The sequence below is a fragment of the Miscanthus floridulus genome, chromosome 15 (genome assembly GCF_019320115.1).
Source record: "Miscanthus floridulus cultivar M001 chromosome 15, ASM1932011v1, whole genome shotgun sequence".
Taxonomy (NCBI): Eukaryota; Viridiplantae; Streptophyta; class Magnoliopsida; order Poales; family Poaceae; genus Miscanthus; species Miscanthus floridulus.
The window spans coordinates 63620021-63639231 of NC_089594.1; the positions used below are offsets into that span (position 1 = coordinate 63620021).

Consider the following 19211-nt stretch of genomic DNA (forward strand, 5'->3'; position numbering starts at 1 on the left):
ATGTTCTTGGTGCTACCGTTCATGGCGATGGCAAGGTGAAAGTACATCAGCCACACCAACGTTGCCATCAGCGGCTCAGCTACCATCCGAGGTGGACGCGCGGTGGCCTCCGACAAGATCCTGTGGATATAGAAGGCCAGAATGGTGAGATATGCCGGAGCAGAGTGAGGAGTGCTGGCGGAGAAGATGCTGAGTACGTACGTCTCTGAACCTTTGAAGCCATCACCGGTGGGACCCCGGCGTCTTGAGCTTCCTCAATCATTGCTGGTGCCCGTCACACGGTGAGGTCGAATCAGCCAGGGGAGAAGCCGATACAAGTGCCTAGGGCCTGATGTAGCTCGGATCGAGGAAGCTTCAACTATGCACAGAAAGGTTGGCAATAGTGGCGAACGTTGTGTAGAAGGCTAGAAGCAGCGCTGGCGGAGAACGGGAGAAATCAGATTAGCGGAACGACGGAACAAGGAGACGGTGCTGGATGGTTGGGCTTTGATGTATTTTTTTATTTGCTAGCGGGTGTTAGGCCACATGATTACCGGTTCAGGTGAGTCGATCACTCACCAGTCTTGTCGAGCACGGCCGACCATGACAAACGTTGTCCTACCACACATTATGGCTAGAGATAGAAGAAGGGAGGGAGAACAGAGCATACACACAGCAGAGACACCAGCGTTGGCCGGAGCCCTGTGTAGGAGATGGCAAATCTGAACTCTCTCTGTACTGAGTTGCAGTGGCGAACTATTTATACAACTCTATCTATTTAGTCCTAGTACAGCTGTCATGCTGCTACAGTGATTCGATGTGATAGCAGGGCTGACTTTGGCGCATGCCCCTGCTATGGCTACAATGCGGCAGGTGAGCCGTTCGGCGCCTGCCCCCGCAGCTGCTACAGTGCAACAATAGGGTGTCCTTTTCGGCGCCGCCTTCTCCTGCTGCGCATTCACACAAGAGATACAGAGAGGATTATCTAATGATTCTTCCCCTAATCCTACTGCTACCCTTGAACATCCTCCATGCCGATCATCTTCTTCAGCTCCGTGAGTCGAAGACGGCCGTGCAGCTTGGTGAGGACGTCCGCGAGTTGCCGACCAGTTTCGACGAACTCGATGACGATCTGTCCTCCATCGACACAGTCCCGGAGGAAGTGGAACTTCACGTCGATGTGCTTGCACCGGTCGTGGAGAACCGGATTCTTCGCGATGGTGATGGCGGGCTGGTTGTCCACCATCAGTGCTGGTGGGTGAGCTTCCGCACCGGTCAGCTCGCCCAGCAGCCGGTGCAGCCACACAACTTGGCACGCCGCTGTGGCCGCCGCTACGTACTCTGCCTCGCACGTAGACAACACCACCACCTTTTGTTTCAGCGACAGCCATGAAATTAGAGCCGACCTGAGGAAGACGAGCACGCCAGAGGTGCTCCGTCGTTCGTCGATGTCTCCCGCCATGTCTACATCGCTGAACACAGTGAGCTACAGCCTGCTTCCGGCTGTCTTGGGGAAGACGATCCCTTGATCGACCGTCCCCATGACGTAGCGCAACAGCCTAGTGATCCTCTCGAGGATCCTCTATGAAGCGACTGACATAGCCCACGGCGAACGCAATGTCCGGCCTCGTGTGGACTAGGTAGCGCAGACCGCCGACAATGCTCCGATAGAGTGTTGCATCCACCTTCGCAGCGGTGCTAGCCATTGGAGTGACGCATGGCTTGCACTCAGCCATGCTGCTCCGCTCCAACAGCTTAGAGGCGTACGCGCTCTGACCGAGCGTGAGTGCCTCCTTCCCCTGTCTCACCTCGATGCTGAGGTAGTAGGAGAGTGCGCCGAGATCGCTCATTCGAAAACGAGCCGCCATCTCGCGCTTAAAGCTGTCGATGTCCTCTACACGCGCGCCGGTGTCGATCAGGTCGTCCTCATACACGCCGATGACGAGCTCCTCCTTCCCCCGTCGCCGTGTGTAGAGCGCGTGCTTGGTTGCGCACGTCATGAACCTAAGCTCGCCCAGCGTGGCGTCAAACTTGGCGTTCCACGCTCGTGGGGCCTGCCACAGCCCGTAGAGCACCTTGCGCAGTCAGAGCACCCTGTGCTCTGCTCCCTTGATAGCGAAACCCGGAGGTTGCCTGACGAAGACCGTCTCCACCAGCTCGCCATTGAGGACGGCAGATTTTATGTCCAGGTCATGGACGCGCCAGTCCTTTGCTGCTGCCAAGGCTAGTAGCAAATGAACAGACTCCATGCGCGCTACTAGCGTAAAGACTTCCTCAAAGTCGATGCCCTTGCGCTGGACAAAGCCTCGGGCGACGAGGCGCGCCTTGTGTTTGACAATGGAGCCGAGCACGTCCCGCTTGATCTTGTACACCCACTTCAGGCCGATCGGACGGCATCCTGGAGGTGGATCGACGAGCTCCCATGTCTCGTTTTCCTCGATCGCCTTCATCTCCTCCAGCATCGCCCATCGCTAGTTTTCATTGCGCTCGGCCAGCGCGAACGTGGGTGGTTCCTCTGCACTGACGAGCAGCAGCTCTGGGTCATTGAGCAGCCGACCCGCCAGGCCTGAGGGTCCTGTGTCGTCGATGATGTCATCCAGCCTACGGAACCGCACCTCCTCACCTTCGTGGAAGGCATCCACGAACTCAGTGATGTCACTTGGAGGTGAGGCAAACTCGATCAGTGTTGATGGAGTTCCCTGTTCCGCTAGAGTGCTTGGCACAGCACCTGGAGTGCTCGGCACCCTAGCTGCAGTGCTCGGCACTACTCCTGGACCGCTCGTCACTCCTCCTGCAGTGCTCGGCACCACTGTAGGAGTGCTCAGCCTCAGTCTTGGAGTGGTCGGCACCACTGCAAGACCTCTTGGCTCTGCTATGGGAGTGCTCGGCACCCGTCCTGGAGTGGTCGCCACCACTGCAGGACCTCCCGTCTCCACTCCTGGAGTGCTCGGCACCCCTCCCGGAGTGCTCGGCACCATCCCAGAAGTGCTCGGCTCTATCGCTGGAGTGCTCGGCACCCCTTCCGGAGTGCTCGGTACCTCTTCCCTAGCGTCTCCACCACCGTGGATGACCAGGTGCTCGACGACGAAGGTGCTGGTGAAGCCGCCAGCTTCCCCCGTGCTTGGACTGTTCCAGTCCCAAGCCGCCTTCTCGTCGAACACAGTGTCGCGTGAGACAAGCACCTTGTCTCCGCATGGGTCATAGAGCCGGTATGCCTTGGTACCCTCCGCGTAGCCCAGGAACACCATCGGTGTGCTCCTGTCCTCTAGCTTGGTGTGGATCAGCTTCATCTTCCTAACGTGGCCGATGCAGCTGAATGTCAAGAGGAAGGACACACTCGGCTTGTGCCCATACCAAGCTTCGAATGGCGTCTTGCCCATCAGGGCCTTGGTGGGAGCGCGGTTGAGAATGAACACCGTCGTGGTCACCACTTCACCCCAGAACCTTGCTGGCATGCCTTTGGCCTTCATCATGGATCGAGCCATGCCAACCACCGTCTGGTTCCATCGCTCCACCACGCCATGCTGCTATGGCGAGTACGACGTGGTGTGGTGTCGTACCAAAACCTAATCCGCGCAGTACGCAGTGAACTCCACCGAAGTGAATTCGCCGCCGCGATCAGTCCTCAGCGTGCGGAGCTTCTTGCCGCTCTCAGCCTCCGCGCGTATCTTGAACTTCTTGATTGCCGCCGCAGCTTTGTCCTTGCTCGTCAGGAGTTGCAACCACATGTAGCGACTGCAATCATCCATGAGTAGGAGGAAGTACTGCCGACCACCATTTGTGGCTGGCGTGATTGGCCCATAGAGATCACCGTGGACGAGCTCTAGAGCGTCCTCTGCGCGATACTTGGCCGCCTTTGGGAATGGCAGCCTCCTCTGCTTCTCGGCCAGGCAGCTATCACATAGCTCGCCCACGTGCTTAATGTGGGGTAGCCCTTGGACCATCTTCTCTAGCCGACCAAGCGTGTCGAAGATGAGATGTCCGAACCGGGCATGCCACAGCCACGGTTCCTCGGTGTGCCTTGCCGCCAGGCACACCGGCTGCTCTATCTTTAGGTTTAGCAGTTATAATCGGTTCTGGGACCTCTTCACCTTGGCAAGAAGTCGCTGTTCCCGATCCCTGATCCTGAGGACTCCGTCCTTGATTAGTACCTCGCTACCATGCTCATTCAGTTGGCCAATGCTGATGATGCTTGAATGCAGTTGTGGGATGTAATATACATCCGTTAGCGTGCGGTGCTCATTGTTCTGGCACCTAAAGATGATGGTGCCGCGCCCTCAGATAGCCACCCTTGAGCCATCACCAAACTTCACCATACCGGTAACATCATCGTCGAGCTCAGAGAAGGCTGTCTTGGAGCCCGTCATGTGGTTGCTGGCGCCAGAGTCCAGGTACCACCGCTGCTCTTGCTCGCCGCCCACACGTTCGAGGTGGACTTGGGCGTGCGGTTCGTCGAGGTTGACAGCCTTCAGGGTCTTCCTAGGTCCTTCCACTATCATCACCTCTCCCTTCTCCTTGGCCTCGACGTCGTGCAGTGCATAGAACGTTGCCATCAGGATAGTGGCCTCATCATCATCATCAACTTCCACTAGATGAGCCTCAGCCTTCTTCTCCTGCTTGCAATTTGGGCACTCCTGTGCCCAATGGCCCGTCTTCCTACAGCGCCGGTAGGCGTTGGCGTCGACCTGCTTCTTCTTTTCTGAAGAAGCCTTACCACGGCGCTTGCCATCGCCACCACGGCTGGAGGAGGCTACCCCGGAGTTCCTCCTCTATCAGCAGCAGTTTACCAATGTCCTTCGGTGCTGTCGCCTGCTCTAGGCGCTCGTCCACCGCCCGCAGACGACCTGTCACATCCTCAATGGTGAGGGTGGACAAGTCCATCATCGTCTCTATGGAGAGAGCGATCTGGATGTACTTTATCGGCACGGAGTGGAGGTACGTGGAGACCGCCTCTACTTCGTCGATGGTGATGCCGTGGCTCTTATGCTCGCTGATGAGCGTCTGCAGGCGGAGGGAGAAATCCTCCACCGATTCACTATCTTTGAACTTGAGGTTGGCGTACTCCTGCCTTAGAAGCTGGGCCGTCATGTTCTTTGCGCGGTTCGAACCGACGCGCATCGCCGCAATAGCCTCCAACGCCTCCTTAGCAGAGCTTTTCGCCTCCAACGGCTCTCTGTACTCCGCCGGTACAGCAACGAGGCTAGCCTCCAACGCTGACATGTCATCTTCTTCATTGTCGGTGCCCTTGTCAACAGCATTCCAGAGCCATCGGGCTCTAAGCTTGACCTTCATGGTCACCGACCACTCTCCATAGTTGGTGCGAGTTAGCGTCGGCCAACTGGTGCCGCTGACCTCTCGCACCGTGCGAACAACGACCTCCTATCGTGGCTGGGCAGCCACAGCAGTGCCACTGCTGTCGCCCATCTCCGAACCGTCCGTCATCGCCAGCGGTTAGTCCGGCGACGGCGCTTGTACGACTCTGATACCACTTGTTAGCCCACAGGATCACCGGCTCAGGTGAGTCAACCACTCACCAGTCTTGCCGAGCACGGCCGACCATGACAAATATTGTCCGACCACACACTATAGCTAGAGGTAGAAGAATGGAGGGAGAACAGAGCATACACACAGCAGAGACACTAGCGTTGGCCGGAGCCCTGTATAGGATATGGCAAATCAGAACTCTCTCTTTACTGAGTTGCAGTGGCAAACTATTTATACAACTCTATCCATCTAGTCCTGGTACAGCTGCCATGCTGCTATAGTGACTTGATGTGACAGCAGAGCTGACTTTGGCGCCTGCCCCTGCTGTGGCTACAGTGCGACAGGTGAGTCATTCGGCGCCTGCCCCTGCACCTGCTACAGTGCCCCAGCAGGGTGCCCTTTTTTAGGCACGGGTGCGCAGACATCACCGCCCTCCAGAACCTACCACGCCCCACCAAGCCGCCGCCTTGAGAGATGTCGATGGGCGCTACTGCCGCCATTGCAGGGTGAAGCGACGCAGATCCACAGCTGCGTGCAATGTCTCAGTGCCCTCTCGAAGACGCCAGCGTCCCCACCTTGCCACACCACTTCAAGACGCCGGTGTGGCGAGTCTCCGGGCGGCGCCGAACCCCCGACGTGGACAAACGATGATGGTGCTGTCAGCCTCAGCAATGGCCACGCGGGTGAGTATGGCGGCATGCACGAGATGAGGTGACAGGTGGCCTGCGCAAGAGCGGCATGACTGGGGAGGGACTGTGAAGGCCTTGATCCGCATGAGTAGTGTGTATGGTGATAGGGAAAGTAGGGGTAGATACGTAATTTCACTTGGTCTCGACCTTCACCTTGGTAGTGTAGAATGCATTCTTAACTGGACGGAGGGAATAACTATTTTGTAGGGGTGCCCAGATTTGTTTTGTACATGTCGTTTTCTCCAACTGTATTTATACATCAACCGGCGCGGCTCAAGAAAATGATTTCTTGAGGCTGGTATAGCGAGGCGGTTGTTAGTGTTCTTGGGCGCCTATAGAAATCGAATTTTAAAAGCAGTCGTAATGTGGCCCGCATCTAAAATCGTTTTCCGTGAATTGACTTCAAGCGTAGATTATTTTTTTAGTCACTAGATTATAAATGAACTAGTTCAAGCGAAGTAGTTCAAGCGTAAAACATGTTTATTCTTTTGGCCGGTGGCAAACAAATTAGGATAGTTCTGAAACAAATTAGAGACCGTGTCCAGGTCTCCAGACCACGCGACCGTGTCCAGACCACGACCCTGTCCTCGCCGGCCGCCGGGTGCGCGTCGCCCCTATCCACGCCGGCCACCGGGCGCGCACCGCCCGCCGCCCCTGTCCTCGCCGGCCATCCCTCTCCGCGTGGGCTGCCCCTGTCCTCGCCAGCCGCCGCTGTCAGTGCCAGCCTTGTGGTCCCTATCCGCGCCGGCTGTCCCGGTTGCTGTCAGCGGTGGCGCGGTGGCCGCGGTGAAGGCGATACCGAGAAGCAGCCACGGCAGCGGCTCCGTCAAGCCCCCCTGCAGGGGATCCATCGCCGCCCACCTCCAGAGATCTTGCCTCAACTGATTTCGATTGGTACGGATTTGGATACGCAGTTTAAATTAGTGTTGTACTTTGTTAGTTGATGTAGTGGCTGCAATTCTAGGTTAGATTGATCTATTTATTTTCTGCAATTTTTTATGTAGATGGACAAACGTTGGATTCATGGTGCTCTGTTTACCCCTCAGTATATTTGTGGTGTATTTGTGGTGTCTAGTCTTTCATGAACTTTGTCAAAGAGAGGTTCTCTGAGTCTGAGAAGATTTTGTGCCCATGTGAAAGCTGTTTGAACTATAAATCTTTAGAGCAAAATGAAGTGGAGAGGCACCTACTGCTCAATGGCATGTCCAGCACATATACCAGGTGGATAGATCATGGAGAGGACAGAAATATTCATGTTTTGGAGGAACTAGAAGTAGTTGAGGATGCAAATGTTGATTCTTCTGTACCTGAGCACACCAATGATGGTTGTGGACTTGAAGAGATGTTAGGGGAACTTGTCAGGTCTGAACAACATAGAAATGAGGCTAGACCTGAAGATGGAAATGAGGGTGCTGCATCACATTTCAAACAGCTGATTGAAGATGCTAAGCGTGAGCTATATCCTGGTTGTATGAATTTTGCAAGGTTCACATTTGTAATCAAGATGCTCCATGTGAAGTCATACTATAGGATCACTAACTCAGCATTTTCTGCAATTATGAAGATCTTGTCAGAAGATGCTCCATGTTACTTTGCTTGTCTCCATTGTGACAAAAATCCTCTGTCATATGCCATAAGGAGCAAGCTATGTTATATTGGGCACTGTCGTTTCCTTCCGAGTGGTCATCGTTTGCGCAGGGCCAATGAATTTGCATCCCTCCATGATAGCAGTGCGAAGCCAACTAGTTTCACCACAGAAGAGCTGCTAGAAGAATTGGAAAAGGTTAGTGATGTCAGAGTAGGACAGAAAAGGAAGCGTTCGGGCAATCGTGTGCCAATTTGGGGCAGAAGGAATTGTTTGTGGGACTTACCATATTGGCCAACTCTAAAGCTTAGACACAATCTGGATGTCATGCATATTGAAAAAAATATGTGTGAAAGCCTCCTTGGTACCATTCTGGACATAAAAGGGAAGTCAAAGGACACAGTTAATGCAAGGCTCGATCTGGCTGATTTGGAAATTAGAAACGAGTTGCAATTACAGGATAGTGGAGATTCATATGACATGCCCAAAGCTCGATATACATTGTCCAAGTCAAAGAAGACTCAATTTTGTAATTTCTTGCAGGAGGCCAAGTTTCCAGATGGATATGCTTCAAATATACAAAGATGCTTAAATCCTGACTCAATCAAGTGGCAAGGCCTGAAAACTCATGACTGCCACATTCTGTTGCAAAGGATTATACCAGCTGGGCTGAGAGGGCTGTTGGATGATGATATATATCAAACACTTGCTGAGTTCGGCAAATTTTTTAGGGAATTGTGCAGCCAAAAATTGAACAAAGATATCTTGGCTCGAATGAAGACTGACATACCAGTCATATTGTGCAAGCTTGAGAAAATCTCCCCCCCCTGCTTTTTTTGATGTCATGGTTCACCTTGCTGTCCACTTGCCTGATGAGGCCATGGTCTGTGGACCTGTGCAGTTTGGGTGGATGTACCCCATTGAACGGCGCTTGTATACATTGAAAAGGTCAGTTAGGAACAAGGCACGCCCAGAAGGCTCAATTGCAGAGGCTTATGTGGCAAATGAAGCCCTCACATTTTGCTCGAGATATATGGATGATGTAGAGACAAGGTTTAATCGACTCCTAAGAAATGTTGGATTTTCAGATCAATCAGCCTATACTGTTGATGTTTTTGGGCATGGTGTTAATCTTATTGGTGCATTTGATCTTTCATACTCCGAGGAACTTCATAAGTTGGCTTGGTATGTTCTCCATAATTGTGATCAGGCTGAGAAGTACATAAAGTATGTTCTAAAATATTCTCTATTTTGTATATTATATTTGTTTCTTAATTATTTTCAGATTAGCAACTTACTGTTTTTTTAATTTTTGAGTTACAGAAAGTTTGAAGATGAATTGACATAAGTAGGGGTGCAGGCTGCAGACCTTGGAAGAAGGACAGAGCATGGATTTGCGAGTTGGTTCAGGAATTATGTTAGTATCTATCTTATTCTTATCTTAAATTATTAGTTATCTTGTAGATAACTATTTTGACGCTGAGACATTCCTTTTTGCAGATGTGGAGGTTGAATGCATCAGAAGAGGTAGATGATGATATATTTGCCCTAGCTTGTGGCCCTGACCTTAGAGTTAGATCATACTCCACATGTGTTGTCAATGGTGTGCGGTACTGCACCGTCGAGCGTGACAAAAACAAGAAGACACAAAACTCCGGGGTGGCCTGTGCAAGCTCATACAGAAGGGAGATGATTGATTTTTATGGTACATTGAAAGAGATTATTGAGTTAGAGTACCACGCCAAGGATGGTGGTACAAAAAGAACTGTTGTTCTTTTTAGATGTGAATGGTACAAATTGGATGGTAAGCATACTGCAGTAAGGGATGATGGGTTTTGTAAAAGCATCAATATTGGCAGCCTGTGGTACAAGAAAGACTGTTTTATTTTGGCAACTCAAGCTACACAGGTTTTTTATTTGCCAGATATTAAGAATGGAACAAATTGGCGGATTGTCCAGACATTTAAGCATCGTCATTTGTACAATGTTTCTGAAATAGATGGTGTCGTATCCACTGCTGCACCCTATCAAGAGCAGACATGTGCTGTGGACACTGGCAGAAGACCAGAAGTTTCTGAGATCTTGCCTGACATGCCTTTGAACAGAGTTGATGAGGCTGGCCTTCTTGTTGATGCTGCTGAGGTTGCTCGACTTAGAAAGGAAAATGAATCAAAGACTACTAGTGAAGATGAAGAGAGGGTGACGAGGTAGAGGATGACACACTGATGGAGTACTTGAGTGAAGAAGAAGCTGTCCCTGTTGAGGTTGATAGCGATGATGAGTAGTTTAGCATTTGTCATGTCTGAACTACATATTAAATGGTTGAAGGTGGACGCCTTCTCCAGCAGCTTGGTCTCTTTCTCCAGTAACAACTACTTAGGGAGCCATGGAATCTTGCTGCATGTACATACATGAAATCATAGAATCCCTCGAGCAAGGCAATGTTGTGCTTCTTCCTGCAGTCATGTTCTGGCAATCTCGGCCATTGGCCAAACAGCATGCAGCCATGGTGGACGCAGCGGGAGGTGGGCGGGTGGGAGGTGGGCGGGCGACGGGCGGGCAGACGGCGAGGGCGCAGCCGGCAGCGCAGGCTAGAGGCATGGATGGTGGCCCAGAATGGAGAGGGGCGGAGGGCAGAACGGAGGCCGAAGGGAGTCAGGAGCGACGCATGACGGAGACGGCCTTGGCGGCGGGCGGGTGGTGGTGGGGCGAGGGCTGCTCCAGCGACGGCGAGGCGCCGCAGGGGAAGAAAGGGGACGGGGGCCGATCTGTTTGACCGCGGGCACTGGGTAGTGCTCCCAATTCTGTTCGCGTGTGCTCCCAAGACCAATCGGTGGACCTTTCCTTATATGCCTTTGGCCTATGAAGACCGTGTCTATGGAGGAATTCAAAACTAATCTTGTCAAGATTTTTTCTTTCGTGTCATATATTCTTCTTATGTACTCATCATATATTGGAATGGAGTTGATCGATGTAGAACATCTTATACGATTACTAGGTAGTTTCTTGAAGCATTACTAGACATCAATGGGTAGTCACCACAAAATCACCATCATGTGTACCATAACACGCTTGAGTCGATTGATCTAGGTACCTATCTAGAGATGAACCTCTAGGAATGGTACAAATCATTTGGTACTCAAGACCAAATCACACTAAGCGGGATAAGTTTGAGTCGAACACTTATGAAACCATCAACTTTTGAAATGGAGTTGATTATCGAAGTAAAACATCTTATTCGATTACTAGACATGAACGACAACAGGTTAATATAGATTCTTCATCCAACATGAATGACAAATGTCCTCTTTGAAGAAAGTCATACTCTTGCATAAAGCTTGTGTTGCTTCTTCACTCAACAACGCGTGATCTCCCATCTTTTTTTTGTTGTACAATGCCTTATGTCTTATAGGCATCCAACCCTGCTTTTTCCGCTAAATGATATGACTAAATCGGGAGATTGAGCGACATCAAGTTTTTCTTCTTCGTTTCATCATGGGTGGGATATCGTCGCCATCTCTATTGTCAACAACTACCACAACGATTACTAAGCAAGAAATGTGGGCGATCGATGTAGAGTATGTTCCAGGAGTACTATACATACATCATTTGGTAGTAACCACAAAATCAACACACCAAAATCACCCTAAGCTTGTCACACGATCAGCAGTCACCACAAAATCAACACACCAAATGACCCCAAGCTTTGCACACCAAAATAGTCTTATATAGCATAACACGATGGTGTTGATTGATCTACATACATAGAGAACCTCTGTGGTTAGTAGAAGTTATTTGGTACTTGCTATATATAATCACCACCAAAACAATTTTTGACAGCTAAACTTTAAAACATGTTCTATTATAGATCACCTTCGGACTAATATAGATTATTGGGCTTAACATGTCCTAAACAATTTGATAGCTAAACTTTAAAATTTTGGTTATTCCCTAAACAAGTAAGTACATCATAATCCAAATTTTGGTTATCACCTAAACAAGTAGGTCCACAATATTCAAAATTTGGTTATTATCTGGCACTATTTTATTATTTCGATAGCTAAGAAAAAAATAACAGAAGAAAAAAAAGAGGCACTCTGAACAGAGGCGCACGCCCTGGAAAAATTACGCGCGCGCCCTGAAAATTTCGCGGCGAGCGGCCTTCCCACCTCCAATATTTGGCTACGAATTTACCATTATGCCCCGCCATCCGTGCATCCCGCAAATGAAATGATGGGGATATTTTGGTAATATTGCAGCGCCATATATAATCTGGCTCCGCCGTCTCACAGGCAACGGCGTCACCAAATCCCCCCAAATCCTCCAATTCGCCCATCCAACGCCGCCACCATCCCCCCCAATCCATCCTACAGCCTCCACCATCCCGCAGCTCTGCCGTCCATCAGCCCCGCTCCACCATCCCGCAGCCTCCAGATCCACCGATTTCTCCACCGCCGCTTCGCCATCCCGCTCCGCCATCCAGCAGCCTACAAGCGCGGCCCCGATGGTGAAGGTGACGAGCGCGTCGAGCGTCACCGTTCCCGCAGGCACCACCGATGTCGCCGAAGTAGAGGGGCAGGAAACCAGCAAAAGGGCCACGGCGGGGAGAGCATGTTGAAGGTGAATGTCTCTCATGCAACTTCTATTTTGGGTGATCTCTGTTTCTGGGAATCACCACTGTTTACTGTTCTGCGTTCTCCTTTAATTAAAAATAGTCATTGTCAGCTTAAGGTATTTGTCGGTGTGAGATTAGTAATGGAGGGTCCTGGTAGGAAAGATAATCTGCATGCTCCTCACAATATAAATTAGTTTACAAGTGAGGTCTTTTCACTATAACATGCTGACATCTGCACTCTTTGTTCCTTCTCATTGCAGAAGCTCCGATCAATCCTTATTTACTCCTACGGATGAGAAAGTGTATGCGCAACAACGCATACATGCAGAAACTAGGACTTCCTGTGTTAGCTCAACTGTGTGCGAACATTACTATTTCCCCAGAAAAGCGGCAGCAGCAGGACAGAGAAGACTCTGGTTCGGAGTACAATGGTGAGGATGAGGCTAACAGTGATGCCCATCAAAGTGATGATGACCTGGAACCTCCTACTTTATCATCTAAGGTGCTAGTTATTCCATAGTGTCAAATCTTAATATGTGCTTTGCTTGCTAATTGCATCTAATGTTTATCTCCCATTCTGTATGTTTGATTGGTTCTTTGCAGAAGAAGACAACAACAAAGAAGACGAAGACAGGTGCTAAGAAGGAACAACCTGGGATGCAATCTAGTGTTGTCACAAGGGGAATGAAGACAGGTGCTAAGAAGGAACAACCTTGAACTTCTTGATCGCCACCGCGGCTTTGTCTTTGCTCGTCAGGAGTTGCAACCACATGTAGCGACTGCAATCATCCATGAGTACGAGGAAGTACCGCCGACCACCGTTTGTGGCTGGCATTATCGGCCCACAGAGATCGCCGTGGACGAGCTCTAGAGTGTCCTCTGCGCGATACTTGGCTGCCTTTGGGAATGGCAGCCTCCTCTGCTTCTCAGCCAGGCAGCTGTCATATAGCTCGCCCCCATGCTTAATGTGGGGTAGCCCTTGGACCATCTTCTCCAACCGACCAAGCACGTCGAAGATGAGATGTCCGAACCGGGCATGCCACAGCCACGGTTCCTCGGTGTGCCTTTCCGCTAGGCACACCGGCTGCTCTACCTTTAGGTCGAGCAGGTATAACCAGTTCTGGGACCTCTTCACCTTGGCAAGAAGTCGCTGTTCCCGATCCCTGATCCTGAGGACTCCGTCCTTGATCAGTACCTCGGTACCATGCTCATTCAGCTGGCCAATGCTGATGATGCTTGAACGCAGCTGTGGGATGTAATATACATCCGTTAGCGCGCGGTGCTCATCGTTCTGGCACCTGAAGATGATGGTGCCGCACCCTCGGATAGCCAGCCTTGAGCCGTCACCAAACTTCACCATACCGGTAACATCGTCGTCGAGCTCGGAGAAGGCTGTCTTGGAGCCCGTCATGTGGTTGCTGGCGCCAGAGTCCAGGTACCACCACTGCTCTTGCTCGCCGCCCACACGTCCGAGGTGGACTTGGGCACGCGGTTCGTCGAGGTTGATAGCCTTCAAGGTCTTCCTAGGTCCTTCCACCATAATCACCTCTCCCTTCTCCTCGGCCTCGACGTCGTGCAGTGCACAGAACGTTGCCATCAGGATAGTGGCCTCATCATCATCATCATCATCAACTTCCACTAGATGAGCCTCAGCCTTCTTCTCCTGCTTGCAATTTGGGCACTCCTGTGCCCAATGGCCCGTCTTCCTGCAGCGCCGGTAGGCGTTGGCGTCGACCTGCTTCTTCTTTTTTGAAGAAGCCTTGCCACGGCGCTTGCCATCGCCACCATGGCTGGAGGAGGCTACCCCGGAGTTCCTCCTCTGTCAGCAGCAGTTTACCACTGTCCTTCGGTGCTGTCACCTGCTCCAGGCGCTCGTCCACCGCCTGCAGACGGCCTATCACATCCTCTCTATGGAGAGAGCGATCTGGATGTAATTTGTCGGCACGGAGTGGAGGTACGTGGAGACCGCCTCCACTTCATCGATGGTGATGCCGTGGCTCTTCAGTTTGCTGATGAGCGTCTGCAGGCGGAGGGAGAAATCCTCCACCGATTCACTATCTTTGAACTTGAGGTTGGCGTACTCCTGCTTTAGAAGCTGGGCCATCACGTTCTTTGCGCGGTCGGAACCGACGCGCATCGCCGCAATAGCCTCCAACGCCTCCTTTGCAGAGCTTTTCGCCTCCAACGGCTCTCTGTACTCTGCCGGTACAGCAACGAGGATAGCCTCCAACGCTGACATGTCATCTTCTTCATTGTCGGTGCCCTTGTCAACAGCATTCCAGAGCCATCGGGCTATGAGCTTGACCTTCATGGTCACCGACCACTCTCCATAGTTGGTGCGAGTTAGCGTCGGCCAACTGGTGCCACTGACCTCTCGCACCGTGTGAACAACGACCTCCTGTCATGGCTGGGCAGCCACAGTAGTGCCACTGCTGTCGCCCATCTCCGAACCGTCCGTCATCGCCATCGGTTAGTCCGGCGACGGCGCTTGTACGACTCTGATACCACATGTTAGCCCACAGGATCACCGGCTCAGGTGAGTCAACCACTCACCAGTCTTGCCGAGCACGGCCGACCACGACAAACATTGTCCGACCACACACTATAGCTAGAGGTAGAAGAATGGAGGGAGAACAGAGCATACACACACAACAGAGACACCAGCGTTGGCCGGAGCCCTGTATAGGAGATGGCAAATCTAAACTCTCTCTTTACTGAGTTGCAGTGGCAAACTATTTATACAACTCTATCCATCTAGTCCTAGTACAGCTGCCATGCTGCTACAGCGACTAGATGTGACAGCAGGGCTGACTTTGGCGCCTGCCCCCGCTGTGGCTACAGTGCGACAGGTGAGCCATTCGGCGCCTGCCCCTGCACCTGCTATAGTGCAACAGCAGGGTGCCCTTTTCGGCGCCGCCTTCCCCTGCTGCGCATTCACACAAGGGATACAGAGAGGATTATCTAACAGCGGGCACCCACAACTCATCATTGTGCTACTTGCGAGTTCGCCTGAGAAGCTTCAAACGCATTTTTTTACACGTGAGGAGTTGAAAGCCTTCATCTTTTTTTTCCATATATACATCTATTTTCTTTACAAAGATATGAGTAAAATGCACCCTAGGTCTTTAAACTTTTGGGGCCATCCCATCTGATCATCGAACTAAAAAAGCGACTATCTGGGTCCTGAACTAATGCCGCCATGCATCGAACGTCCAAAGCCCGCCACGCTAGCTCCAACAGCTGACGTGGCCGTGCAACTCGGCCCGCGCCACACTGCGCACAACGCGTTCCTTGGCACGCGCCTCGCGTGGACTAGCGTGGGCGCCCACGATGCAAGTGGCGTGCACCACCATGACCGCTCCCGCGTGCTGCGGCCCTACCTGCAGCACGTGGAGTCCGTGGCCTGAGCCGAGCCTCGAGTGCTGGCGCGAGTGCAGCAGCGACGACGTGTCCGATAGCCTGGGCTACCACGAATGACCTACAGTGCCTTCCGGTCCCGCCCCGACGCCGCCGAGAAGGATGGAGAGAGAGAAGGGACTTGAGAGTGAGAAAGAGAACGTGGCTGGGTTTTTTTAGAAGATAGCACGGCCACAACGTCCAGCTACCACCGTGGCACGACCACATCATATGCTGGCGCTGACGTGGCAGGTTTTGGACCATTGGTGCTCGGTGGTAGCAGGTCAGGGACCTAGATAGTTGTTTTTTTAGTTCGAGGACCCAGATGAGAAGGCCCCAAAAGTTTAAGGACCCAGGGTGTTTTACTCTAAAGATATATAAACAGTTTGATTGGTATGTGTTTTGTGAAGCTCTGGTTATTGAAGATGGATCATTGTTTTTTCATTTAGATTTCAAACTAAATACATGAATGATCCAAGGAATATTTCAGTATGGGGGCATTTTTCTCTACATGAACAGAAGTGTAATATAATGTTCATTCTAAAAATTTCTGAACATGAATATCCTCCCCCAATGATTCCATATAAAACGCTACAGATTTTCTGCAGCAACGTGCTAAGTATCATCTAGTTATGATGCAAGATGCCACCCATTTCTACTTCATATTGAAAAAAGAAAATGTAGTCCCTGAAACATAGGTACAGTTGACTGGAATCTCTTTTTGGCCAGGTGCTCGGCAGACCACATATGGTGACCTTCGCCACCGGAGGATGCCATGAACTATTGAAACACATGACTTAACCAAGGCATTGAAGAGACTCCAGCCTTCGGTATGCCTCAAGCAAAATATATGTACGCATGTACGGCTGGACACTATGTTAGTGACGCGGATGTGAACTCACTGATGTGAGTCATCGGTGATCCGTATATAGCCAAAATGCAACACTGATCTGAACAAATCAGTGACATGAATAGATAAAATGTGTCTCTGATGTGAGTCATTGGAGACTTATAGCCAAAACTTGTCTCCGATAGGGGTCTCATTGTAGACGCTTTTGGCTAGTAGAGTCTCTGATAAAAGTTTACAAATTAAAAATAAAAAAGATAAAACCATCTACCTAGGTCCTATAGACATCAGACATGTGTCATCCATTTCAGCAATCAAATTCTTTGTGTAAATTTAGATACAAAATCCATTCAGAAATTAAATTCTTTATATGGATTTAGATAGAAATAAGTACACTAACAGAGTTTACACAAACCCGGGAGCTATGCAATACAACGATTTTTTTTATCTCATATTAGTAAATTGTATCTAAGCATATTGCTAAATGGCTAATAAAGTCTTTCACAAGACATGGTTTTAGATTAAGGACTAGCTCAAGTTACTTCTCAAAATTCCCAGTCTTTGCCAACAGCTGGACACTCTGATTGATGGACAGGCAGGCTATCAACCTACAAACTGTAATCAGTTTCTCAGCCTAAGCTTAAAAAAATTATTCATTGGGCACCGTTTTGCCAAAGAATATAACAGAAGCACTATTGAAACAAAAAAAATGCTTGTGCAAAGCTACAGAGGAACACTGCCACAGCTACTTGTTAATTAACCATATAACACACTATTATAACAAAAAGAAATAATTGAGCAATGCTACAGAGGAACACATGTTGTGCTACTACTGCCCAACGCCCACACAGAAGCTGAAACCTATTATATCACTGAACAAGCAACTGCCGAGCAATTTCATTTCAAGTGAATAAACTAAAGCAAGGCAACCAAACTGCTAGTGAATTGCAAAGAGATTAATCAAAGCTATATTCATATGTAATGATTGGTTTACTGTAGCATGAAAGTAGCATTAATTTCACAAGATTTTGATTCACATTCACCTGCAACTCTGAACTGGACATTGCAAACATAAACACGAACTGAGTTGGTGCAACTGATGATTAGAGTGGCACTTACTGATGCTGCTGTGCTGGACCTGCAAAGTCTATTGTATATTGGAGCCCTGCAATAACATAAATCGCCATATTAATTTCTGCACACTATGTATAATGAAACAATTGTATATTCATGTGCAAGCTATTGGCTTGAATGTTTAAATCCAAATTCATACACCATCAAGAACACAATCAAGTCTAGCGCAAGTACAAAAGTTACTAGTCTTGGGTTCAGTACAAAATCATCACCCTGTGTACCCTTTTTTATTTGATTTGATTGTTGTATCAGTCAGGGTCAAAGGTGAGCCATATCCTGTTGAAGCCCCAACATCAGTTATGATTGCCTAAAATACAAGTTGCATATAGTGAGTGATTGTAAAAAGGAACAACATGGATATATGTGCTAGGGGAAGCTACTCCAGGTACACATCCTTCTTGCAGAGACCAGGCACAATGGTCATAACAGCTGAAACTACAGCCAAGACATTTTGGTGTCTCATCATGACTCCCTGTGAAAAATTATACAAACAAGAATAATGTCCTGACTAAACTTAGGGTCAATGTGAACTTATGATGGGACAGCCAGATGCACTCTGGTAACTCTTGCAGATACAACAAAAAGGAGTAAACTCCCTGAAGCAGATAGGGGAACCACATGGTTTCTCCAATAAAGGGCATAACTTTCATCATACAGAGGCAAGAAAGTTTGTGGGGCTAGGAATGGATGGTGGCATTAGAGCGGCATACTTTCTGGTTAACAATGATTATACATAATCGAGTACTAGAAATTTGTTTGAGCCAAAAACATAAACTGTTGCTGGGAACTAATCCAACATTGACTAAATTGTTCTATGTTCTCATGTAACTGAACATGTAGGGACTGGGACTTCAAAACATCCATTCTCGAACCTTGAAAGAACTGGACTTCTAAACCTGCAGTACATGTAGATGCTGCTACAGTAGAATTAACATTAAATGCTTGTACTACGGTTCTTCTGTCTCTAGGAATTTTTACACGTAAATGCAAGATGTAGAGTATATCTAAACATGTTGTATTCATACTTAGCAGCTAATCAATACTAGTCACTTGTGCCTCGCATATGGGGGGCGATAGTGGGATGTGACAAGACGGAGAAGTATTGGCCTCAGGTTGTGTCAGCAGTGAACAGCCATCTCCTCCTCCGCTTGTGCCTCGCCTACACGATGCGTGACAGTGACATCCACAGATGTGGCTAGGGTGGTAGCACTGCTAGGGTGAGGCAGAAGAAATGAAGAGATTGGGATGAGGTAGAAGAGATGGAGAGGCTGGTGAGTGCCCTTAAGTAGACTACATTTTTTTATTTGACACAAACATAAACACTGACGTGCATATAAACGCGTCACTGATATAAAATTGTATCAGAGACTCATCTTGGTCAAATGCGGCATTGATCAATTTAGAGATATTGTTATTAGAGACTCGTGTAGTTATGAAGAGTCTCTGATGTGTCTATACAACCATGACTCATCTTGGCAAAAT

The 19211-nt window shown here is 49.7% G+C and overlaps 1 protein-coding gene and 1 pseudogene across 1 annotated transcript; both read left to right on the top strand.

Moving 5' to 3' along the window:
- The first annotated feature begins 7156 nt into the window (after positions 1 to 7156).
- LOC136507554 (uncharacterized) lies at positions 7157 to 7921 on the top strand. Its single transcript, XM_066502239.1, is given in 3 exon segments — positions 7157 to 7216; positions 7219 to 7738; positions 7851 to 7921. Coding segments are annotated over 3 exon segments (651 nt in total).
- LOC136509543 (uncharacterized) lies at positions 7745 to 10265 on the top strand (annotated as a pseudogene).
- Positions 10266 to 19211: the final 8946 nt, after the last annotated feature.